The 27,015-nt window shown below is 43.9% G+C and overlaps 1 protein-coding gene across 1 annotated transcript in view; it reads right to left on the bottom strand.

The window, feature by feature from the left end:
• The window catches only part of GGCX (gamma-glutamyl carboxylase), a 46,963-nt gene extending 21,451 nt beyond the window's left edge, over window positions 1–25,512 (bottom strand). The window contains exons 1-9 of the mRNA XM_056571307.1: window positions 25,382–25,512; window positions 22,281–22,502; window positions 16,862–17,020; window positions 14,869–15,034; window positions 14,101–14,179; window positions 6,658–6,764; window positions 2,055–2,218; window positions 1,485–1,744; window positions 490–621 (exon numbers count right to left, since the gene is read on the bottom strand). Coding sequence (XP_056427282.1) covers window positions 490–621; window positions 1,485–1,744; window positions 2,055–2,218; window positions 6,658–6,764; window positions 14,101–14,179; window positions 14,869–15,034; window positions 16,862–17,020; window positions 22,281–22,502; window positions 25,382–25,403 — 1,311 coding nt within the window. The 5' untranslated portion in view covers window positions 25,404–25,512. The remainder of the gene's footprint in view (window positions 1–489; window positions 622–1,484; window positions 1,745–2,054; window positions 2,219–6,657; window positions 6,765–14,100; window positions 14,180–14,868; window positions 15,035–16,861; window positions 17,021–22,280; window positions 22,503–25,381) is intronic.
• Window positions 25,513–27,015: the final 1,503 nt, after the last annotated feature.

The following is a 27,015-nucleotide window of genomic DNA, read 5'->3' as shown; positions in this document are numbered from 1 at the left end:
CCTGCCTGCAGCCCTGTCAATCACTCATGGTGTCCATGAAGTGTCGCTGACCACTGGACACTGCAGGACTGGTATGTGTCCCAGGAGGCAGGGGGACCCCTAGTGGACACTTTTTTTTACAGGCTTTTTCCGTATTAACAGATTGTTTTGGCATGCTTTATAAACATATCAAAAGTTATTGTATGAGACAGTGCCCATTTAATACATATGAGAAAAAAAAAAAAAAGCACCATTTATTAATTCCTAGTCTCCCACAGCCTTTACATAGTATAATTCTAGTTTATGGATAAGGTTTTCCTACTATTGCCAATAGCTGCATGCCTACAGGATATACAATACATGTCTGATGGGTGCAGGTCTAACCTCTGATACAAGTGTTTCTGGAAGTACCATAGGCACTGAAAGATGTTGCGGCTACTACATCAGGTTGTGCTATTACAAGAAAAAACTGTTTCAGACTATTGGTACCCTTCAAAACCCTACACTCACCCCAGGGTTCAGATATCCAATTTCTCCAGTGAGTCCATCTTTGTATGTAATCTTCACATGCTGGTGGGAACGTGAATGCACCATCATATCCCATGAGTAACCGTAAAGGCCATTTGTCCAGTTATTGTATCCCTTGAGACACAAAGAAGAATATAGTTAAGGCAGAATTACAATTAGCATTTTTTTCACACAGGCAAAATCACATCCAGGGGAACTGCAACACAGCCATACTCGCTTCAATGGAACAATATTAAAGTGTACCTGTCATTTGCAAAAACTTTTTATATAATGTAGACAACATTATATGTATATTTGCAATATACATTGGTTAAAAAATGTGTATATTTCTGGGTGAAAAAAATATTGTCTTGTCTATGCAGCTATTCTCTGTGCAAAGACATAATACAGGAAGTGAAGGCAGGACAAGCAGGGCTCTGTGCAGACTCCTGACTTGTCAATTATCCTGCTGTGTGAGCCCATAGCATGTCACAGACCCCCGGTGCACAGAGCCCCGCTTGTCCTCGGTGCACAGAGCCCCGCTTGTCCTCGGTGCACAGAGCCCCGCTTGTCCTCGGTGCACAGAGCCCCGCTTGTCCTCGGTGCACAGAGCCCCGCTTGTCCTCGGTGCACAGAGCCCCGCTTGTCCTCGGTGCACAGAGCCCCGCTTGTCCTCGGTGCACAGAGCCCCGCTTGTCCTCGGTGTACAGAGCCCCGCTTGTCCTTGGTGCACAGAGCCCCGCTTGTCCTCACTGTACACAGCCCCGCTTGTCCTCACTGTACACAGCCCCGCTTGCCCTTTTTATATTTACATTATATGAGAAGTTTTGGCAATTGACAATGCCCATTTAAGGTTGTTTGCACTGTGGGGACCCAGAGATAAGACAGCCTCCAATTTAGCAACAGGCTTAACATCAGATGAGAATAATTCTATTAGACAGATGTAAGTTCTACAAAAAGAACAAACAATGCACAGGAACACATCTGTGAGCCCTCACCTGGGTAACAAAATGTGAATAGGGCAGGAACAGCTGTTCGAGTATGTAGATAACAGTAAAGATGGCTCCTAGTTTGTGTCGTAGTCTTATGGAGCCCTTTGCCTTCTGTCCTGAGTAAACGCATTCCAAGCTTTTTTGTGGCGACTGGGTGCGAGGAAATGCCCAGTGTAACCAGCCGGGCAACTTTGACACCAGACGACGGGGCCAATCAGGATAACAGAACAGTGGGCTGGTGGCCAGCATAGTGTACGAGAACATGCCTGTCAGGAGGAGAGAAGTACAGGAGACAAAGTAGTTCAATAATGGTTAGAGGTTATAGTAGATGGCGGAGAGAGCCACATAGATGGAAGTAATATAGACGAGAACCATCTTTATTCACCAATGCCAAGAGATTCATGCAGCATGGTTCTGAAATGGATAGCAATGGCGAGACCAAGGTGCGTTATCCTCATAAGAGGCTCACAGTCATAGCATTAAAGGAAAATAGGGGGTATGGTCCGACAGATTGGAAAAAGGGTCTACTTACACCCCCCTTTTTTACATAAGGTTAAAAATACAGCATACACTTACCTATGCTAAAAAGCTGAGAGTTCATGCAATGGAAGTAAGAGACAAAGAACATAGCAATGGGACGTGTGACATCAAAGAAGAGAAGGTATCCGGCTGTCAGGTCCAGGATCAGTCCTCCCCAATGCACAACGACAAGGTTGGTCATCTCCTCCGACATGACAAGCCTGGAAGGGATACAGAGCATCACATATTTTATGCCCTGGGCAGAGATGTTATGTCTCAGTAGGACTTATGTGTTACAGAGATGGCTGCTACCGGCTCTTAACTATTCATCCTCCAATATGAGGTTAGAGAAGGCCTATACATCATGTTATATGTACTGTATTCAGTAACAATTAAGCGCTGTTAGCGTTAAATGCGTCAGAGGATTTTATCGCGTCTGTATGTACAGTGATCCCTCAGCTTACAATGGCCTCAACATACAATAGTTTCAACATACAATGTTCTTTTCTGGACCTTTGTAACTTGAAACCAGACCCAACATACAATGTACAGACAGTCCAGATCTGTGAGTCACAACTGGAGGAACTGACCAATCAGAATGGGCATTTTACTGGTAAATCACCTCTATTACTGAAGTGCATGCACTGACTGGTGTCTGGTAGCGCCCCCTACAGTACACGGAGGAACTACAAGTTCTGTACTAATCCTTACCTGTGCCAGGGTTAGCTGCTCCTTTGGACACCAAGTAAGAGTGGCTCCATATGGGACACTGTGTGTACTATACAGGACCCTGAAGAAGCTCCTGTCCTCTACAAAAACCATTGTTTCCCAACCAGGGTGCCTCCAGCTGTTGCAAAACTACAAATCCCAGCATGCCCGGACAGCCAGCGGCTGTCCGGGCATGCTGGGAGTTGTAGTTTTGCAACAGCTGGAGGCAATCTGGTTGGGAAACACTGACATAGACAGTGATTTACAGCTCCCAGCAGATCTGTCTTACCTTTATATGTAAAGGACTTACTTTATCTATATTAGTTATCTACTTATTTTTCTTTAATCCTCACTTTTTCCTATTTTTGGATGACATTTTGGTGGCTTCAGAAGCAATTACCAGGTTTCCATAGAGTTCTGGTCTCAACATACAATGGTTTCAACATACAATGGTCGTCCTGGAACCAATTAATATTGTAACTTGAGGGACTACTGTACTCCTGTATGTTTAACCTTCAATAAAGCAGGATTTGCATTCATTTTACACCGTGGTGCCGGACATTCTTTTCTTGCATTGTACGCTCAATGTTGACCAATTAGATTGTAAGCTTTTTGGACAGGGTCACATGGGCTGTATTTTGCTGCGTATTCATACCCATTAGAGTCAATGGGCAGCAAAATCAGCAGCGTAATTTGCTACCCAGGAAGAACCTTTTTGTATTGCATTCTGACTTAAACTGCTACTGTGTACTAGAATATATATATATATATATACACATATATACATACATACATACACACACATATATTATATAGTGTATTACACCGGATTCTCCACCTGACTGGCCAGGAATGCTTCTGCACAGCTTCAGTGAGGGCACATCCTTTGCGTCACGGTACCCTCTTTGATGAAACCCAAACCTGTACCACCAAGACCGTGTGGTGAATGATGATTTATATGGAGTCTGTGGTCTGACTCCTAACTGCAGTCATATAATGTTTTCCATCTAAGGGGCTCATTTACACTACAGATTCTCCACCCAGAGATATCCTGGATGGAGTTTCCGACCGAGTAGCAGTCGCCAGCAGATCATGTCGGCCCTAGGACGACTCAGAAATACGCCATCGTAAATGTCGTACATAGTGCCACAGAATCCCCTTGAAAACAATGGGACACTCTTGTTCCATATTTTCTGCAGCAGAACTTCGGAGCAGAATTCCCTTTGGAAAATTTGTAGTGTGAATGGGCCCTGACCATTTGCATCGGTGCCCAGTATACACTAATTGATTATTATTAGGGTTCACTTGAATTAAGGATTCACTTACAGCAACAAAAAAAAAGAAAGAGCAATTGCAAGTCTACCACCAGAAAATATCTTTATCGCTGAAGAGAAAGTAATGAGGATGGGGAAGACATTACTATGTTAGTGTACATAAATTCTACCGTTTTACAATATGCCTCACAGCCCTGGGTTTGAATATGAGCAAAAGGCAACCTATGGAGTTTGTATGTTCTCCCTGTGATTCTTGGGTTTCCGCCAGATTCTCTTGTTTTATCCCACAATTCCAAAAACTAACAGGTTATTTTAATTTCCCTTAAACTGTCCCTAATGTCATCCCACAGGACGACAATTCTGGACAGTGCTGCAGAACACGTTGGTGCCACAGAAGTAGCAAAGATGGCGAATTGTGGCAATAGTCACGTGAAAATATCTTTTAAGTCTTTTATTCCGCATAGGCAGTAGCTACACAGCACCATCTAGTGACCATTTAGTGCATAACAAGAGACAATAAAAATTCTGTTTCTTCATTCACACAAGTACATTTCATATCTGCCAACTAGTTCCCTCTACATAAAGAGGACACGGCTCTCTAGTGCCACCTATTGTCAGTCAATGCTCAACTCCAAGGGCTACTGTCATTAAAGGTGTTTTTTTGACATGTCATGAATGTAAAAAAATTTGATTTGTCAGGGGATCTCGGTGCTGAGACCCCTTACCAATCGCTAGATATAGCCGGGTGAATTAAGCGGCAGCATGCTTTACTCTGCAGCACTCAATCCGCCAATTTGCAGAGGACGATAGACTATAATGGAGTGTCACCTGCAACGAGTCGCGGAGTAAAGCACGCTGCTGTGCGCTTCACCTGGCTATATCTAGCAATTGGTGGGGTTTCTCAGCACTCAAACCCCCCCCCAAAAAATAAGGGAGTCAAAAGTTGATGTAATGTCAGTAACGCTTTAAAGAGTAGTGAAACATGACTGGGGATATCAGCCAAGCCAACGTCTCCTCCAAAAGAAAGAGTCACCCATCTGTACACAGCAGTTTTGTTTTTTTTGCCCCCTATTAGTATAGAAAAGGGTGCAGGCTGAGAGAGAGACTTTAGAAGGCATTGCATGGCCTACGGCGGTCTCTTCTCTCAGATCCACGTCCTCTATGTTTTGGTTGTACAGTTAGACAGTCCAATACACAGTGCAGAAGACTGCTGTATTTTACAGTGGTTTAGTATATTTCAAAAAATTTCTAAGGCTGCGTTCACACCACATTTTTGCAATACAGTTCCCGTATCAGGTTTTTGATAAAAAACTGATTTCTCAAAATCAGACTAAGCTGTATCAAAACGTGTACAAATTTCAACCCGCATACGGCTAAAAACCATAAATGGTTTGAAAAATTATGTCCAGTTGCATTTGTTTTTTTAAGTAAAAAACTTATAAATGTTTTACTTTTCACTCCATTATGAATAAAGTTTCACTTGTTTGAATGAAATTCCAAGAAAAAAACGTTGAAAGTCAAAAACCGGATGGCGCAAACCGGATGGAACCATACGCCCATACGGTTCTGTACGGTTCCCATGTCTACGGTTTTGGGTATGGGTAAAAAAAAAAAAACGGACAAAACCGTATAAGATGCAAAACGGACTAAACCAGATGATGCGTTTGGCATACGGTTTACAATGTTAAAGGGGTACTCCGGTGAAATTTTTTTTTTCTTTTTAAATCAACTGATGTCTGAAAGTTAAACAGATTTGTAAATTACTTCTATTAAAAAAATCTTAATTCTTCCTGTACTTATTAGCTGCTGAATACTACAGTGGAAATTCTTTTCCGTTTGAAACACAGAGCTCTCTGCTGACATCATGAGCACAGTGCTCTCTGCTGACATCTCTGTCCAATTTAGGAACTGTCCAGAGTAAAAGGAAATCCCCATAGCAAACATATGCTGTTCTGGACAGTTCCTAAAATGGACAGATATGTCAGCAGAGAGCTCTGTGTTTCAAAAAGAAAATAATTTCCGCTGTATTATTCAGCAGCTAATAAGTACAGGAAGGATTAAGATTTACAAATCTGTTTAACTTTCTGGCACCAGTTGGTTTAAAAAAAAAAAAAAAGTTTTTCACCGGAGTACCCCTTTAAGTCAATGCATACGGTTTTCTATACAGTTCTGTACGGTTTTTAACTTGGAACTGTATACGGGAACTGTATAGCAAAAACATGGTGTGCATGCACCCTTACAGTAGTCCCTAGAGCAGTGTTTCCCAACCAGTGTGCCTCTAATGAGTTGTAGTTTTCAACAGCTGAAGGCACACTAGTTGGGAAACCCTGCCCTAGAGCCTGTAAAATGATCAACCTCTAATGTTAACATTCTTCCAAGGACCTATGAGACTATTCAGAAAAACCACATAAAATCCCTATATCTTGTGAATGGCGGGGTGGGGCTAAAAAATAAAACAAGTGTTTGAATGTATATACCAGTGTTTCCCAACCAGGGTGCCTCCAGATGTTGCAAAACTACAACTCCCAGCATGCCTGGACAGCCAAAGGCTGTCCAGGCATGCTGGGAGTTGTAGTTTTGCAACACCTGGAGGCACCCTGGTTGGGAAACACTGGTATATACTGTATGCATATGATTAAGACTCCTCCATCCACTTGTCATAAAGCGCATTTCCTTACTTAAATGGATCAAACAGCCAGTGACGTGACAGCGAGCCCATGGAGTATCCCTCCACCCAGTCTGCATCCAGCTTCTTGATGCCAGCGATAAAATACACAATGAAGATCTGGAAGAACAATCACAAGCAAGAACGTTAGTCTACAGCAATCTGTCCTGATCCAACCAGTAGGTAGTATTATTCCTGGCTTATTTTTCTATGAAAAAAGTTATCTTAGTCTTATTATGATTTTTGTGCACAGTTTATATCACAGAATTTTAAATCGGCCTCACTAGGATACAGAGTTTCTTACCAGAGATCCAGAAAGGTGGTAAGGCTTCTACTGGAACCCATATTGGACACTGACCTACCTACAGGTCATCCGGTGGCATGGAGACATTTTAGAAAGTCATTCAGCTCAGCATTTAAAGGTGTTTTTAGTACATTAATACTGACAGTCTATCCTTAGTATGGGCCATCAATATGAGATTGGTGCTGGTCCAACTTCCTATACATTTCCACAATCCTTTTATGGAAGGAACTGTGGAGATCTGGCAAATACTTTGCCCCCCCCCCCTTACATTTCCAGACAGCTCCGTACATTATACAGGGAGCAATGCTGAGCTTGTCTGTGTCCCAGCTGCAGTCTGAGATTCAGGACTCCAGCATGTGCCTTAAAGGGGTACTCCGCCCCTAGCATCTTATCCCCTATCCTCTGTTTCAGGAACCGTCCAGAGCAGGACAGGTTTGCTATGGGGATTTGCTCCTACACTGAACAGTTCCTGAGACAGACAGAGGTGTCAGCAGGGAACACTTGTCAGACAGAAAAGAACAACTCTACTTCAACAGCTGATAAGTACTGGAAGGATTTGGTTTTTTTAATAGAGTAAATTACAAAATGTTTTTTTTAACTGGAATACCCCTTTAAAGGTTTCCCCCCCCCATACGAATGTGCGCTTATATCGATGGCCTGCCAATAGTACCTGAAGATACAGCAGATCAGTCCAATTCTAGTGAGAACTGAGCTAAGTGTAGCACCAGGCACAACCACTGCAATACAAGTAATTTACAAATCTGTTTAAAGGACATCTGCAGCAAAAGACAACTTATCCCTTATCCACAGGATAGGGGATAAGTGTCTGATCCCCCGCTGGGACCCCCCGTGATCTCCTGCACGGGGCCGCGGCTCTCCCATAGAACTGGATGGGGAGGGGGCGTACCGTCGACCTCAGAAAGGTAGACTCTATGGGCGTTACCTGCTCACAGAGCGGCAATGCGGGGCCCCGTTTGGGACATCGTGGGGGGTCCCAGCGGTCGGATCCCCCGTGATCAGACACTTGACCCTTATCCTGTGGATAGGGGATAAGTTGTCTTTTGCTGCAGATGACTTAACTTTCTGGAGCCAGTTGATATGGAAAAAAAAAATTAAAAATCAGAGTCAATCATTTTAAAAAGTGATGCTACTTTTTTTATTCATGTTTTAAAACATGATTTTTTTGGAACGTTACCCACTTAAAAGGGGTATTTTTTTTAAAATTTTTTAAAATCAACTGGTGCCAGAAAGTTAAACATATTTGTAAATTACTTCTATTTAAAAATCTTAATCCTTCCAGTACTTATCAGTTGCTGTATGCTTCACAGGAAATTTTCTTTTTAAATTTCTTTTCTGTCTGACCACAGTGCTCTCTGCTGACACCTCTGTCTCAGGAATTGTCAAGAGCAGGAAGGTTTGCTATTGAGATTTGCTCCTGCTCTGGAAAGTTCCTGATACAGACAGAGGGGTCAGCAGAGAGCACTGTGGTAAGACTGAAAATAAATTTAAAAAGAAAATAACTTCCTGTGGAGCATACAGCAGCTGATAAGTACTGGAAGGATTAAGATTTTTTTTATATAGAAGTAATTTGCAAATCTGTTTAACATTCTGGCACCAGTTGATTTCAAAAAATGTTTTTCACTGGAGTACCCCTTTAAGTCAATAGGAGATGGAAACTGCATGTTTTTGGGGGTGGTTTTTGCACATGTAAATATACCCTCAAGACCAATTTATTTTCCGCAGGTGCCAACAGAACAGGCCGGCACTAAGCACATTTCCAAGAGGTCCATCTCCATAGATGGCAATGTATTTCCAAGCAGATTCTGCAGAAAGAATTGACATGCTGAAATTCTGGACTCTGCAGAAAGAGTGAATTTCTGCAAGAGATGTTTAGTATTACTTATACTCATCTGTATGGACATTTATCAACGGGTTTAGTCAGGTTTTCTTTACTATAATTGTCGCAAAATTGTCGCAACTGCGACTACACGATTTTTCGTGCGACATTTTGACTGGAAAGCGAGAAAAGCAAGTTTTCCTAAAATTTACTATGTAGTAATAATTTTAAAATGGACTACGGGTAGTCAGGTATTTATTAACTGCGACAGTCGCAACTGCGCAAAAAAAAGTCGCAACAGCGTTAAAAATTGACTAAATTTACTCCAGCTCAAACATGGAGCAGAAAAAGCTACTACCAAAGTAAAAAAGGAAAAATTGCTTACGTGAAAGAAAATTATCAACAGGCTGAAAGCAGTTGATAAATACGTCGCACATAAGCAAAAAAAAAGTAAGGAAAAAATTACTAAAAAAAAGAATACATAAGCAAACATTGATAAATGTCCCTCCTGGTGTATTTATTTCGCAAACACAAAGAAGGAGATTTATCAAGCTCTGTAGTAGATTTTTTTTTGCGTAAAAAAGTCGCACATACTTGCGCACGTGCAACTTTTCTATACATGCTGCGACTTTTCTATACATGCTGCGACTTTTTGATTTTTGCTTATTCCAAAGCACATTTCTGAAATCTGCTCACTTAGTAATTTTTTTTTTTTTACTTTGCAGTGGTCATGTACTTTTCAAATGCAATAGTCGCTATTTATGAAGAAAAAAAGTTGCATCTCCATTTAAAAGTAGCATATGTATTCCAGGTCCAACCTGGCTTACAGAAAGTGCATAAGTCTGCAGAAAAGGACATTAACACCCACTTTAACCCCTTAAAGGACCCAGGTCACCCCGGACTTCCTGTCGTTTTCCAGTCCCTGCCGCGCGCCGGGCAGAGATTGGCAGCGGATGCCTGCTGAAATGCTTCAGCAGGCATCCAGGGCAAACGCCGAGGGGGGCCATGTAGGCCCCCATGTCGGCGATCGTCGCAAATCGCGAGGGAAATCGCCCCTGCGATCTGTGGCGTTACCGGGCTGATCGGGTCTCTGGGACCCGACCGCCCGGTAATTTTGCATAATCCCGGTTGTCACAGACAGCCAGGACCATGCTGAAGTATAGGAGTGAGGTGGCAAGCCTGCCACCTCCATCCCCTACCAATCGCAGGGGGGGGGGGGGGGGGTTACTTCCTCCCACCCTGCCCGGCCCCTGGAAGTCCGGAGAGAACAGGAGGAAGACCGGAAGACGCGGCGGGGGACGGGGGAGTGCTGGGGCCCGGCCCCGGTACTTACCTCGTCCCTGAAGACCTGGATCCCGGCGGCGGAGATGTCGGCGGTGGCGACAGGTGAGTGGATCTTCGGCGGCGTTGCGGGACCTTTGCAGCAGTCCAGACCGCTGTAAAGCGATCTGGACTGCTCCATCTGGTCCCCTTACACTACAACTCCCAGCATGCCCAGACTGCCCTTGGCATCTGGGCATGCTGGGAATTGCAGTTTTGCAACATCTGGAGGTCCACAGTTTGGAGACCACTGTGCCCTTCCAGATGTTGCAAAACTACACATCTTCAGCATGCCCTTACTGTCCAGGCATATTGGGAGTTGTAGTTCTGTAACATCTGGCCCTTCAGATGTTGCAGAACTACAACTCCCAGCATGCCTGGACAGTTTTGGCATACTGGGAGCTGAAGTTTTGCAACATCAGGAGGGCTACAGCTTGGGAACCACTGTATTAGTGGTCCCCAAACTGTTCTCTTCCAGCTGTTGCGTAACTACTACTCCCAATATGCCTTTCGACTGTCTGGGCATGCTGGGAGTTGTGGTTTTGCTACAACTGGAGGCACACTGGTTGGGAAACATTGTCTGTTTCCTAACTCAGTGCTTCCCAACCCGTGTGCCTCCAGCTGTCGCAAAACTATAACTACCAGCATGCACTGATAGACCGTGCATGCTGGGAGTTGTAGTTTTGCAACAGCTGGAGGTGCCCCCCGCCCCGTGAATGTACAGGGTACATTCACATGGGCAGGGGGCTTACAGTGAGTATCAGGCTGCAAGTTTGCGATGACGCAAATTTTGTGCGGCAGCTCAAACTCGCAGCGGGAAACTCGCTGCAATCCCCCGCCCGTGTGAGTGTACCCTAAAAACACTACACTACCACAAAATAAAAAAGTAAAAAAAACACTACATATACACATACCCCTCCCAGAGCCCCCCTACCCAATAAAAATGAAAAACGTCTGGTACGCCACAGTTTCCAAAACGGAGCCTCCAGCTGTTGCAAACAGCCGTTGACTGTCCAAGCATGCTGAGAGTTTTGCAACAGCTGGACGCACCCTGTTTGGGAATCACTGGCGTAGAATACCCCTATGTAAATCCCTAATTCAGGCCTCAAATGCACATGGCGCTCTCACTTTGGAGCCCTGTCGTATTTCAAGGCAACAGTTTAGGGTCACATATGGGGTATTTCCGTACTCGGGAGAAATTGTGTTACAAATTTTGTGGGGCTTTTTCTCCTTTCACCCCTTATGAAAACGTGAAGTTGGGGTCTACACCAGCATGTTAGTGTAAAAAAATAAAATTTTTACACTAACATGCTGGTGTTGCCCTATACTTTTCATTTTGACAAGAGGTAAAAGGGAAAAGAGTCCCCCAAAATTTGTAACGCAATTTCTCCCGACTACTGAGATACCCCATATGTGGGCGCAAAGTGCTCTGGGGCGCACAACAAGGCCCAGAAGGGAGAGTGCTCCATGTACATTTGAGGCGATTTGCACAGGGGTGGCTGATTGTTACAGCGGTTTTGACAAACGCAAAAAACACAAAACCCCACATGTGACCCAATTTCAAAAACTACACCCCTCACGGAATGCAATGAGAGGTGCAGTGAGAATTTACACCCCACAGGTGTCTGACAGAGCTTTGGAACAGTGGGCTATGCAAATTAAAAGTCTTGTACAGCCCACTGTTCCAAAGATCTGACAGACAACAGTCGGGGTAAATGCTCACTGTACCCCTTGTTACATTACTCGAGGGGTCTAGTTTCCAAAATGGTATGCCATGTGGGGGTTATTTTGCTTTCCTGGCACCATAGGAGATTCCTAAATGCGACATGCCCCCTGAGCAAAATTTGCTCTCCAAAAGCCAAATGTGACTCCTTCTCTTCTGAGCATTGTAGTTCACCCGTAGTGCACTTCAGGTCCACTTATGGGGTACCGTCATACTCAGAAGAGATTGGGTTACAAATTTTGGGGGGTCTTTTCTGCTATTAACCCTTGCAAAAATGTGAAATTTGGGGGGAAACACATTTTAGTGAAAAAAGAATACATTTTTTTTTACATATGCAAAAGTCGTGAAACACCTGTGGGGTATTAAGGCTCACTTTATTCCTTGTTACGTTCCTCAAGGGGTCTAGTTTCCAAAATGGTATGCCATGTGGTTGTGTTTTTTTTTTGTTTTTTTTTTTTTTTACTGTTCTGACACCATAGGGGCTTCCTAAATGATGCAACATGCCCCCCAAAAACCATTTCAGAAAAGCGTACTCTCCAAAATCCCCTTGTCGCTCCTTCGCTTCTGAGCCCGCCGAACAATTTACATAGACATATGAGGTATGTGCTTACTCGAGAGAAATTGGGCTACAAATATAAGTATACATTTTCTCCTTTTACCCCTTGTAAAAATTCAAAAATTGGGTCTACAAGAACATGCAAGTGTAAAAAATGAAGATTGTGAATTTTCTCCTTCACTTTGCTGCTATTCCTGTGAAACACCTAAAGGGTTAAAATGCTGACTGAATCTCATTTTGAATCCTTTGGGGGGTGCAGTTTTTATAATGGGGTCATTTGTGGGGTCATTTGGGGTCATTTGTGGGGTATTTCTAATATGAAGACCCTTCAAATCCACTTCAAACCTGAACTGGTCACTGAAAAATAGTGAGTTTGAAAATTTTGTGGAAAATTGGAAAATTGCTGCTGAACTTTGAAGCCCTCTGGTGTCTTCCAAAAGTAAAAACACGTCAATTTTATGATGCAAACGTAAAGGAGACATATTGTATATGTGAATTTAAAAAAAATTATTTGGAATATCCATTTTCCTTACAAGCAGAGAGCTTCAAAGTTAGAAAAAATGCAAAATTTTCAACATTTTCATCAAATTTTGGGACTTTTCACCAAGAAAGGATGCAAGTTACCACAAAATGTTACCACTATGTTAAAGTAGAATATGTCACGAAAAAACAATCTCAGAATCAGAATGATAAGTAAAAGCATTCCAGAGTTATTAATGTTTAAAGTGACAGTGGTCAGATGTGCAAAAAATGGCCGGGTCCTAAGGTGTAAAATGGCTGGGTCCTTAAGGGGTTAACGACTGTTCTTGTTCTACATGCTGAAACAAAGCTACTACATTAATGTTAATTATAGAAAAGATTTATTATATAACTAATATTTCCATTTTAAGGTAGAAAATACACACTGCACACCTTGTTAATTTTAGGACCCGTACATGCTGGCGTACCCACTAAATTTTTTAATTAATGTGTTAAAATAGAATAAGGCACAAAATAATTGTGTAATTTTTACAGACTAAATAACCCGTATGTGGCACTAAAATTTTTCCATTAAAAAAAAAAAAAAGAAACATCCATAGTAATAAAGCTTTATGCACATTTTGGGGTGGGTAAAGTACTGAGCGTTTTATTTTTTATTTTTTTTTGTGGCTTCACTATTGTTTATGTGCCTGTTGGTGCTGCACTGTCTTCCTTCCTGATGTAAACTCCGGCCTCAGCGCAGCAACGCAAGACTCCGCCCACCAACGTCACAAAATGCTCAAAAATATAACAAAATGCTCAAAAATATAACAAAAAAGCCTCCAGAGTACGGATATTCATGGTGCAGCATAGTATGTTTTTAATATTTTTTTTTATTTCTGAGTAGGGTGGATGGGTTGTTGTAGGATAGTTGGAGTGCAGCTATTTAGTGTCAGGCCGGCCAGTCAGGGTGTCACCCGATGCGGTAAGCCACCCCTCCCCGTCACTTTCTAGCAATACTACTGGTAATAAAGGGTTGGTAAAGAACTTCGGCTATTAACATAAGGGAAAACTTTACTGCTTAAAAAATGCTTTGGTGAGCGGGTTTCCCAGGTTTTGCTTATGTGTGATTTATCTATCAAGGTCATGTGATTTGATAAATAGGTCGCATGTAAGCAAAAGTTAAAAAAATAAATAAAAATTGTCATAAAAGCCATACGTTTGAAAAGAATGATAAATCTCCTTCAAAGAGATTACCTGAGTACGAAGAAGAGTGTAGTTCCAAAGTGGGACATGTGCATTCCGCTTACGAGGACTAAATAATCCATCTATAGACCTGTGAGAGAACAATACAATGTAAAAAAGAGTGTAATGGATCAAAGAACAACATCACTGAAATGCTACTAAAACGGAGCTCACACAAGAACAGTTTTGTAAACCCCAGAACTGACCAATGAAGTTGCCTGTTAAAGGGGTACTCCGCCCCTAGACATCTTATCCCCTATCCAAAGGATAGGGGATAAGATGTCAGATCGCTGCGGTCCCGCTTCTGGGGACCCCCAGGATCGCCGCTGCGGCACCACGCTATCATTACTGCTAAGAGCGAGTTCGCTCTGCACGTAATGACAGGCAATACAGGGTCGGAGCATTGTTACGTCACGGCCCTGCCCCTCGTGACGTCACAGCCCGCCCCCCTCAATACGAGTCTATGGGAGGGGGCGTGGCGCAATGGGGGAGATTTATCAAAACCTGTGCAGAGGAAAACGTGCCCAGTTGCCCATAGCAACCAATCAGATTGCTTCTTTCACTTTTTACAGGCCTTCATAAAAATGAAAGCAGCAAGCTGATTGGTTGCTATGGCCAACTGGGCAAGTTTTCCTCTGCACAGGTTTTGATAAATCTCCCCCAATAAGACTACAGAGGGTTTGTCTGGTGGACTTTCTTTTCGAACTACTCCTGCAATTGTACCACAAGCAACAGGTAGAGGATGCCACCTAGAGGACAGTCGGAGGTATTGACGCTTACCAGTATCGGTTGGCATTGATCAATGTGAGCTGGAATCCGATCAGTCCATACAGATAAGAGTGGTTATTCCAAGTGGTCTTATCCAAGAAGAAGACGTACCAATATGGCACAAGGAAACACAGACAACTGAGGCGGTATAAGCACCCAAGAGTAATACCAAGGGCCCCTGTAGGAGAAAGGACCGTACAGTAAGAGGGGGACAGGATGCAAGGATTTTTAAAGGGGTTATCCCCTCAGCGCACCCACATTAGACACATGCTTGTACCTGCTATTGTTGTAGAGAGTTGTCCGGTTTACTTGAATAGGAAAATGCGGCAGTACCGGCCACTACTACTAATAGTACAGCAAGTGCAGTGCTCTGGAACTGTGGCCCCTTAAGGGTCTATTCACACGTACAGTATTCTGCGCAGATTTGATGCGCAGGATTTCAAGCTGTGTTCAGTTTACATTGAAATCTGCAGCAGAAAATCCTGCGCATCAAGTCTGCGCGTCAAATCTGCACAGAATACCGTACGTGTGAATAAACCATTAAAGGGGTACTCCAATGGAAAACTTTTTTTATTTTATTTTTTATGAACTGGTGCCAGAAAGTTAAACAGATTTGTAAATTACTTCTATTAAAAAATATTAATCTTTTCAGTACTTTTTAGCAGCTGTATGCTACATAGGAAATTATTTTCTTCTGGAAATTCTTTTTTTTGTCTTGTCCGCAGTGCTCTCTGCTCACACCTCTGTCTGTGTCAGGAACTGTCCAGAGCAGCATAAGTTTGCCATGGGGATTTTCTCCTGCTCTGGACAGTTCCTGATACGGGCATCAGGTGTCAGCAGAGAGCACTGTGGACAAGAAAAAAAAAAGAAATTCAAAAAGCAAAGAATTTCCTCTGTAGCATACAGCTGCTAATAAGTACAGGAAGGGTAATTATTAATCTGTTTAACTTCTTGGCACCAGTTGATTAAAAAAATAAAATAAAAAATAAAATATTCCACCGGAGTACCCCTTTAATCAGTTGATCAGTCAGACCCCTGCCAATATAATATCAAAAGCCTATCCTGAGGATAGACCATTGATATTTAATGGGAAAGTGACAGCGCTGTCACCCACTGGTGCTACTGCTTGTTAGGGTGTGCGACAATATTGAATATGGCATTTACCTAATTTTATTTAGATGCCACCATACCAGACAGACTCCATTGTCCTAAGGTGTAAGGGTTCTTCTTCCTGACTGGTCCCTAATTCACACCCTCTAATGAAATTGTATACTCTATTCTGCACCTAGCCGCTACATACTGAGATACTGCGAATGCGCACACAGATCTCAGCATGTACCAGCTACATGGAAACAAAGAAGTATGAATATTCATTAGGGGAGGGGGGGGGGTGAATCAGGGATGGGGCAGGAAGAAGAACCAGTGCATCTCGGTGTTAGGGAACGCCCTGAGTGCACCCAGAAAACAATTTACATATTAGGATTTTTGGTGATATTTCAGGAATGGCGGCACCTAGTAAATTAAGGTAGACCTTGTTTTAATCAGCGTCATATGTGCTAACAGGTAGTACCAGCAGGTTATGGCGGGTGACGCAGACGTCCGTTTTCCCTGTTAAAATTATGTTCCCATCTGTGGTAGAAACTCTGTTGTAGAATGTCGAAAAAATGTCAAATTAGCTCAACATGCAGTTATATTTCGTCAAGTTAAATGACGACAGACACCAAACATACCCCATTATAGTAAATAGGGTCCCTTGGGCACTGTGGGTGTCTGTCACATAATGGATGCGGCACTGCTGTCATTTTTGTTTTTCTGATCCTATGACCAGAAGAGAGCAGAACAACGAAAATAATCGTAGGGGCCCTGGGTTCAAATCTAACCCAAGTGAACATCTGCATGGAGTTTGTATGGCTTCATCCCAAATTCCCAAAACATATGTATAAGGTAAATGGGATATGAAAGTCACCCTGCATGTGTGTGAAGGGATTTATACATATACACTTACCCAGAAACATGATCACATAGATAAGATACATCCAGTCCAGAGGCAGAGGTTTTAGGGAATTGAAGAGGGGGAATCTGCACACATCCAGCCCATCCAGATACTTGTGATCCAGATAGCTCAGGCCACGCTCCTGGGGGATGTCCAAAACCATAAGCAAACCTGTGAGAGACACAAAGAGATATACTGAAGTCTGCCCCACATACAGTGGTCCCTCAAGTTACAATATTAATTGGTTCCAGGACGACCATTGTATGTTGAGACCAGAACTCTATGGAAACCTGGTAATTGGTTCTAAAACCAATGTCATCCAAAAATAGGAAAAAAAAGTGAGAATTAAAGACAAAAATAAGTAGATAACTAATATAGATAAAGCAAATCCTTACATATAAAAGTAAGAAAGATCTGCTGGGAGCTGTAAATCACTGTTTATGTCAGTGTTTCCCAAGCAGGGAGCCTCCAGCTGTTTCAAAACTACAACTCCCAGCATGCCCGGACAGCCTTTGGCTGTCTGGGCATGCTGGGAGTTGTAGTTTTGCAACAGCTGGGGGCATCCTGCTTGGGAAACACTAGTCTATGTAGAGGACAGGAGCTTCTTTGGGGTCCTGTACATTATACACAATGTCCTAAAAAAGTAAAATGGAGTCGCCCTTACCTGGTGTCCAAATTAGCAGGTAACCCTGGCACAGGTAAAGTGTACAGAACATGTAATACCTCCTTGTACTGTAGGGGGCGCTACCAGAGACCAGTCAGTGCATGCACTTCAGTAATACAGGGGTTTTACCAGTAAATTGCCCATTTTAATCGGTCAGTTCTTCCAGCCATTGACAAGTTTCACAGATCTGGACTGTCTGTACATTGTATGTTGAGTCTGGTTTCAACTTACAATGGTCCAGAAAAGACCATTGTATGTTAAAACTATTGTATGTTGATGCCATTGTAAGTTGAGGGATCACTGTATATCATTACTGTAAAATAGAGAACAAAACTCCTCTCATTCAGGAGATCGCAAGGGGTCCCAGAGGTCAGACCCGCAGCAATCAGTCACTCATTTACATAGAGGATAAATAATAAAGTGGATTACCCCTTTAAGAGGCTGGTTGAGGTCAAAACACTCAGAATCTGGCCAATTTTAACTTTTAAAGGGGTACTCCAGTGACAAACTTTTTTTTTTTTTTTTAAATCAACTGGTGCCAGAAAGTTAAACAGATTTGTAATTTACTTCTATTAAAAAAATCTTAATCCTTCCAGTACTTATTAGCTGCTGAATACTACAGTGGAAATTCTTTTCCGTTTGAAACACAGAGCTGTCTGCTGAGATCACGAGCACAGTGCTCTCTGCCGACATCTCTGTCCATTTTAGGAACTGTCCAGAGTAAAAGGAAATTCCCATAGCAAACATATGCTGTTCTGGATAGTTCCTTAAAAAATTACAGAGATGTCAGCAGAGAGCACTGTGCTCATGATGTCAGCAGAGAGCTCTGTTTCAAAAAGAAAAGAATTTCCGCTGTAGTATTCAGCAGCTAATAAGTACAGGAAGGATTAAGATTTTTTAAATAGAAGTAGTTTACAAATCTGTTTAACTTTCTGGGACCAGCTGATTAAAAAAAAAAAAAATAATAATAATTATTAGTTTTTCATCGGAATACCCCTTTAACGAATCAATTTTTTTTTCTTATAATGGACACTTAAAGAGGGTTACCCAGGATTAGAAAAAAAAAAGAAAAAATCACTGCCAGAAGCAGTGACATCCCTGTCCTCAGTTTGTGGTGCAGAGTTGTAATGCCACACAAAACCTGAAGACAAAAGGCGGCGCCATTTGTGGATGAGAGCAACATTTTTTTTTTTTTTTTTAAAGAGGTTGTCAGGCCATTTCTTTCAGTCTGTACTGACCTAACACAACCCCATCAAACACCACCGCCATTCTGTCAGTGCCCCATCACTGCTGTTCACCAATTCCTGGTGACATCTTAACACTGGGGACTGGACACAGTCAGAACAGGGTCAGCGGGGAAATGCAGTCTTTTTTTTTGCCCAGCATGAGCACTTGTAGACATGGATAGAAATGGTTGGACAACCCATATAAAGGGGTACAGCATTTGGAACAAACTGTTCCGAACACTGGAGCCGGAAGCTCGTGTCGTCATAGCCCCACCCCCTCAATGCAAGTCTATGGGAGGGGGCGTGACGGCCGTCACGCCCCCTCCCATAGACTTGCATTGAGGGGGTGCGGCGTGATGTCTTGAGGGGGCGGGGCTATGACATCACGAGCTCCCGGCTCCAGCGTTCGAAACAGTTTGTTCCAAACGCTGCAGCAGAGTACCTCTTTAAGGTTGGTGGTGGGTGGGAGGAAAGCATTTTCAGTATGCTTGCAGAATATGAAATAAAGATGTTCACAATGTCATTGGGTGAGGTGGTAAGGACATAAATCAGCATTTCTCAACCAGTTAGTAGTCGGCTGTTGCAAAAGTACAACTCCCACAATGCCCGGACAGCCAAAGGCATGCTGGAAGCTGTAGTTTTGCAACAGCTGGAGGTACACTGGTTGAGAAACACTGACGTGGATGATAAACTGTTCAGTAGTCAGAATGCGGGCGATTTCCCATCAGTGTCATCTGAGATTGGCAGGACGCTTACATGCAGGCACACTGTGCAAACGGATGAGCGGTCAGGTTATCATTGCACAACATTAACCCCCTCTGTATAAACAAGATAAAGACCCCCCACCACACACAGGATGACCTCTGATCTACTGTGTATACAACCTCATCTATTCTCACTGCGCAGACGCTCATATTGCAAAATCACTAAATCAAATATATTGCAACATTGCACCCAGGGTGTAGGTGGAAGATTTTTCAAGCCAAATCTACCCACAAAGCAACCATACACAAGTTGTATCTGTAGCGCATATGATCTTATTCTGTAAGGGCTCGTCCACACTGCGGACATTCACCCGGCGGAATTTGGCGCCACCAAAGTCAACTCATAGACGGCAATGCAGTCCATTGTTATTCTCCCCCCAAAAATGAACATGTTCTTTTTTTGAGGGGACGCCCATTTTGCTGACAGTTCCACAGCAGAAATTTCGCAGTGCGCACGAGGCAGCAAAATCCTATTAAAAACAATAGGACTCTGCTGCAAGCAGAATTCTGCCGGCTCAATGGGGGAGATTTATCAACACCTGTCCAGAGGAAAAGTTGCTGAGTTGCCCAGAGCAACCAATCAGATCGATTCTTTCATCTTTAACAAGGCCTCTACAAAATGAAAGAAGGGATCTGATTGGTTGTTATGGGCAACTCAGCAACTTTTCATCTGGACAGGTTTTGATAAATCTGCCCCCAACGTCCGCAAAATAGTCGCAAAATAACACAATTTTTTTTATTTTATTCCCCCATAACAAGAAACATGCTGAAGCAGCAATCCTATACATTTTCCTAAAACTTGCAGGTAACACTGCTATTTCTATCTGCCCCATAGACACCGAATGGAGTGGCAGCGTGCACGTGTCACCATCGCTCAATCCAAACTCCTCCTCACCGTAGTCGTACAGTAAAGAAGAATAGGAGACTGGGGATCCAAGTTAGGGTGCATTCACACCACGTTTTTGCCATACTGTTCCCGTATACGGTTTTCTATGTAAAAACCGTATGGAACCGTATTGAAAACCGTATGCATTGACTCTCCATTGAAAACCGTATGCCAAAAGATTCATCCGGTTGTGTCCGTTTTGCATTCTGTACGGTTTTGTCAATTTTTTTTCCCGTACCCAAAACCGTAGTCTACCATATAAACGGTATACGTTTTTATTTAACATGGGAGTCAATGGGAATTGTACAGAACTGTATGTGCGTACGGTTCCATCCGGTTTTCACCATACGATTTTTGACTTTACACAGTTTTTTTTCTTGGAATTTCAAACAAACAAGTGAAACTGTATTCAAAATTGAGTGAAAAGTAAAAAATGTATACAGTGGTCCCTCAACATACGATGGTAATTCGTTCCAAACGACCCATCGTTTGTCGAATCCATCGTATGTTGAGGGATTCGTGCAATGTAAAAGTGCATTAAATACTCACCTGTCACCGCCGCTCCGGACCGTGTCCTCACCGCTCCCGATGGGGTCCCGCTGCTCCGGCATCTTCTTCTGGGTCCTCCGGCGTCTTCCGCATCTTCACCGGTGTCCGAGCCTCGCTTTCTGGTGACGTTATTACGTTGTTGCGCCGGGACGGCGTGCGCAGCTACGTAATAACGACGCCGGAAAGTGAGGCCCGGACCCCGGAGAGGACCCGCAGCAGCAGGGATAGGTAAGCGAACCTGCTGGGGCACATTACACTGCTATCCGACAGCAGCTTAAGCATTTTGCGCTGCCGGATAGCAGTTAATGCGATGGCCCCGACATATAAAAGCATCGTATGTCTATGCTGACATCGACATGCGATGGCCTCTGAGAGGCCATCGTATGTCGATTTGATCATATGTCGGGGCCATCGCATGTCGGAGGGGGTTACTGTACTTTTTTCCTTAACAAAACGGATGCAACCGGACATCATTTTTCAAACCGTATACGGGTTGAAATTTGTACACATGTTTTGATACAGTTTAGTCCGGTTTTGAGGAATCCGTTTTTCATCAAAAAACTGATACGGGAACTGTATTGTAAAAACGTGGTGTGAATGCAGTCTTATAGGGGGAGATTTATCAAAACCTGTGCAGAGGGAAAGTTGCTGAGTTGCCCATAGCAACCAATCAGATCGCTTCTTTCATTTTTAACAAGGCCTCAGCAAAATGAAAGCAGCGATCTGACTGGTTGCTATGGGCAACTGGGCAACTTTTCCTCTGCACGGGTTTTGATAAATCTCCCCCATAGTGATCATTGGGGGCCCACACTGATCATACGTTTATGAATCCTTATGTATTTATGTATTCTGTGGATAGCAGGGTTGACATGTCACGTTAGTGGGTCTTAGTGACTTGCCAGAAAATTTGGAGCGGAGACCTCCACAAATAACTCACCCCCTTCAGTTGTCATGTGCTTTTTCCTAAAGCTTCTGCCCAAAGTCATGTTTCATATGTTATAATCAGTGTTTCCCAACCAGGGTGCCCCCAGCTGTTGCAAAACTACAACTTCCAGCATGCCCGGACAGCCGTTGGCTGTCCGGGCATGCTGGGAGTTGTAGTTTTGCAACAGTTGGGGGCACCCTGGTTGGAAAACACTGTTATATTAACAAAACGTCACTGCGGCCTAAAAAACCCACTACCTATAAACTACTATATACACAGGAGGAGGATTTCCTAAGGAAGTGCTGTGAAATCTGACCATCCCTACGCTGGAATGAGGAAAGGCCGGAGTTGGCCCAGGACAGAGAGCAATCCCTCACGGCAGGACACAGTGTTCATTCTGCTGTTTGTAGAACTCACCAAAGAGGAAGCGGAAGACCCCAAGGCCGGCGGGGTCTGTGGGCCGGTTCATCAGACTCACAAACCGTTGCCAGCTGGACAGGTCCGACCAATCGAAACCAAACACCCGCCGCATGAAACGGCCCTTCTCCTGCCGCGCTTGTGGTTTGGGTCGCGCCGCTGCAGCGGTAACATTGTGACTTTTACGTTGTCTCAGCTGGGACGCCTCGGATCGCACGGTGGCTAAACGGCAAAAAAACAACAACAAAAAAGAAAAAAAACTGTTGGTTTCACTAAAAAAAAATTCACAGAAACATCACATAGAGGGGTTATCATTGTCTATAGGTTTCTTGGTTACACCTACCTCCGGAAAAGTTGGGTGACATCTATATAGCGGTCATTAGATCCCATAGGAGAGGACTAGAGATGAGCGAATTTACAGTAAATTCGATTCGTCACGAACTTCTCGGCTCGGCAGTTGATTACTTATCCTGCATAAATTAGTTCAGCTTTCAGGTGCTCCGGTGGACTGGAAAAGGTGGATACAGTCCTAGGAAAGAGTCTCCTAGGAAAGAGTCTCCTAGGACTGTATCCACCTTTTCCAGCCCACCGGAGCACCGGAAAGCTGAACTAATTTATGCAGGAAAAGTCATCAGCTGCCAAGCCGAGAAGTTCGTGACGAATCGAATTTACTGTAAATTCGCTCATCTCTAGAGAGGACACACAACTTTTTTTTTTTTTTTTTTTTTTTTTGTCATCCAGCAGTTTCAAGTGTATACCACGGCAGAATATACATAAAAACTATTCAATGTGAAATAACCCCTCACTGTCATCACTATCATCCAAAAAAGTTCTACACACTTTTTATTGGTACATCCCTTAGTAGGAAAGCAATATGGCTACAAGTACTGCTTACCCAGCTTTCCTAAAGAAAGGTATTAAATGGGTACTCAGGTGAAAAACAATTTTTTTTCATATCAACTGGCTCCAGAAAGTTATACAGATTTGCAAATTACTTCTGTTAAAAATCTTAATCCTTCCAGTACTTATCAGCTGCTGTATGCTCCAGAGGAAGTTGAGTTGTTCTTTTCTGTCTGACCACAGTGCTCTCTGCTGCCACCTCTGTCCGCGTCAGGAACTGTCCAGAGTAGGAGCAAATCCCCATAGCAAACCTATCCTGCTCTGGACAGTTCCTGACATGGACAGAGGTGACATGGTCAGAGAGCACTGTGGTCAGACAGAAAAGAACAACTCAACTTCCTCTGTGGTATACAGCAGCTGATAAGTACTGGAAGGATTAAGATTTTTACATAGAAGTAATTTACAAATCTGTTTAACTTTCTGGCACCAGTAGATTTGAAGAAGAAAAAAAATAATCATTTTCCACTGGAGTGCCCCTTTAAAAGGAGTACTCCAATATCAGGTGGTATCTCCTAGTTGAACAGAAAGAACTACAATTCCTAGAAGGCATTGCTTTCCCTCAGCTCAGTCCTCACGCATCATTCCAGACACTTTGCCGTCCAGAGCCCAATGCAGTAGTGAATCCTCCCTACACAGTAGCCCCTTTATGTACTGCGGGGGATGGCTACGTGAATCCTAATGCCTGAACAAACACACGCGTAAAACTCTACCACATGGGCTAAAGAATGCCCCCAGTGTACCCCTGTGCCCTCACCACTACGTGCGGATGGACAAGCAGAATGTAACCAATGTTCTTAGAGAGTATCCCTTAAAGCAGCGGTCTTCAAACTGTGGCCCTCCAGATGTTGCAAAACTACAACTCCCAGCATGCCCGGACAGCCAACGGCTGTTCTGGCATGCTGGGAATTGTAGTTTTGTAACATCTGGAGGGGCACAGTTTGAAGACCACTACCTTAAAGGTTTGATCTCTGCTCAACGACAGGTCCGGCTTTAGAGACCCCTTGGGGGGGGGGGGGGGGGGGGATCAGCGATTATCATAGGGGGCTGCTGTTAGCTTTACATTTCCCCTGTAGTGCTACACACTGGCAACTCAAATAGAAAACTGACTGTATAACAGTGTTTTCCAACCAGGGTGCTTCTAGCCTTAGGCTGTCCGGGCGTGCTGGGAGTTTTAGTTTTGCAACAGCTGGAGGCACTCTAGTTGGAAAATACTGGTATAACATATGGGACAGCTGGGTTAACCTGAGCAAAAAATGCACTGTTACTATGGGGACTACTCTCTTTTAACAGTGGTCTCCAAACTGTGGACCTCCAGATGCTGCCAAACTACAACTCCCAGCATGCCCAGATGTCCACTTTCCCCATAAAGTGGCATCTACAGTGCTACCCACAAATAGTGACATCCAGAGATTGCGCCCCCTAAAGGGTCATCCAGAGAGCTACCCCCATAAAGTGCTCAGTGTGAACGTACGCCTAAGCCCTTGGCTGTCCGGCCATGCTGGGAGTAGTAGTTGTGCAACAGCTGGAGGCACTATGGTTGGGAAACGGTGCTCTACGGCCAGGGTGTGGATACAGATGATCCCTATAGCAAAACTACAACCAACAGCTCTCCTGGAATGCTGAGAGTTGTAATTTTGCAAAAGCTGGAGGCACCCTGGTTGGGAAAACACTGCTCTACAGCGCATTTTATGCACAAAATACATACAGATAGCGCGTAGCACTATAGTCGTTCACAGTTCCCATGCAGAATATGCATAAAACACTACATCGTGTGAACAAAGACTTATACCTCCTATTCCAGCTCCGCAACGCAACGGTGCAAGATGTAGGAATAGCTGCAGGAGCCGTCAGGGCGGCCATAATTGTTGTCACACTGCTTTCCTTGAGTCAGATAGGTCTACTACCGACGTATTTATACGCACTTTACTGCAGTGCTCTCCAGGTGTTGCAAAACTACAACTCCCAGCATGCCCGGACAGCCAACGGCTGTCCGGGCATGCTGGGAGTTGTAGTTTTGCAACACCTGGAGAGCCACAGGTTGGAGACCACTGCTTTACAGTTGCATTTCATGTCCAATAATGTTATATGCTTATTTTAATATCTATGTGTACCCCTTGAATCCTGCACCCACACAGACAGCTCTCTTGTGCCCACATCCTGTCTATGGGTGCACTGCCCCCTCTGCACACATTCCCCGTTACCTGCTCCTCTTCCTCGCTCCATCGCTGCCAGGTTACAACTCCTCTCCCAAAAAAAGTGCCACTAAGGCACCACCGTGTAACACTCAACGCGCATGCGCACACTTCCTGTCTGGCTCGGGCAGCGTTCCAAGCCTCGTTAGGGAAATCAGATCGTGTTCTGATTGGCCGGTTTGCTCAGAAGAGGCGGAGCCGATACAGAGCGCTGGCTGGTACTTGTGAAGTATGTGGTTGTGTAACACGTGTTTACCTGTATTCAGTGTATGGGGGATGAGGAGGGTGTAGTCGGGAAACGCTTCTCATACTGTGGCACTTTATGAGATACTACCATTCATGGGGATCACCCCTAATAATGACAGGTGCCCCCATAAAGAGTATTTGCCATAGATTGTCATGATAGAACCCCTTCATTACCAGTCCCTTACAGAAGTGTCATCCAGAGAGCTAACCCACATATAGTGTCATCCAGAAAGTGCCCCCATAAAGTGGCCTTTAAAGAGCTACCCCAATGTCATCCAGAGACCTCCCCATAAAGTGTAATCTACAGCACTACTACCCACAAATAATGACATCCAGAGATTGCGCCCCCTAAAGTGTCATCCAGAGAGTTACCCCAATAAAGTGTCACCCAAAGCTACCCCCATAAAATGTCAATCAGAGAGCTACCCCAAATAGTGTCATCCAGAGAGTTCCCCCATAAAGTGTCATCCATAGAGCTACCCCCATAAAGTATCACCCAGAGAGCTACCCCAAATAGTGTTATCCAGGTATTGCCCCAATAAAGTGTCATCCAGAGGTCTACTCCACAAATTGAGAGTGCCCCACACAAAGTTCCATCTGGAGAGCTACCCACAATTAGTGTCATCCAGAGAGCTACCCCAAATAGTGTCATCCAGAGAGCTACCCCAAATAGTGTCATCCAGAGAGCTACCCACAAATAATATCATTCAGAATGTGCCCCATAAAGAATCATCCAGAGAGCGGCCCCAAATAGTGTCATCCAGAGAGTTCCCCCATAAATTGTCATCCATAGAGCTAGCCCCATAAAGTGTCACCCAGAGAGCTACCCCAAATAGTGTCATCCAGATATCACCAGAAAGTGTCATCCAGAGGTCTACTCCACAAATAGTGTCATCTAGAGAGTGCCCCCACAAAGTTACATCTGGAGAGCTACCCACAATAAGTGTCATCCAGAGAGCTACCCCAAATAGTGTTATATAGAGAGTGCCCCCAAATAGTGTCTTCCAGAGAGCTACCCCTATAAAGTGTCACCCAGAGAGCTATCCCAAATAGTGTCATCCAGAATGTGCGCCATAAAGAGTCATCCAGAGAGCTACCCCAAATAGTGTTATATAGAGAGTGCCCCAAATAGTGTCTTCCAGAGAGCTACCCCTATAAAGTGTCACCCAGAGAGCTATCCCAAATAGTGTCATCCAGAATGTGCGCCATAAAGAGTCATCCAGAGAGCGACCCCAAATAGTGTTATCCAGAGAGTTCCCCCATAAGGTTTCATCCATAGAGCTACCCCTATAAAGTGTCACCCAGAGAGCTATCCCAAATAGTGTTATCCAGAGAGCTACCCACAAATAGTATCATCCAGCATGTGCCCCATAAAGTCATCCAGAGAGCGCCCCCAA

This window comes from Hyla sarda, chromosome 4 (genome assembly GCF_029499605.1).
Source record: "Hyla sarda isolate aHylSar1 chromosome 4, aHylSar1.hap1, whole genome shotgun sequence".
Classification (NCBI taxonomy): Eukaryota; Metazoa; Chordata; class Amphibia; order Anura; family Hylidae; genus Hyla; species Hyla sarda.
The sequence above is the reverse complement of the archived record's forward strand: the minus strand, read 5'-3'. Positions and strand labels throughout refer to the sequence as shown.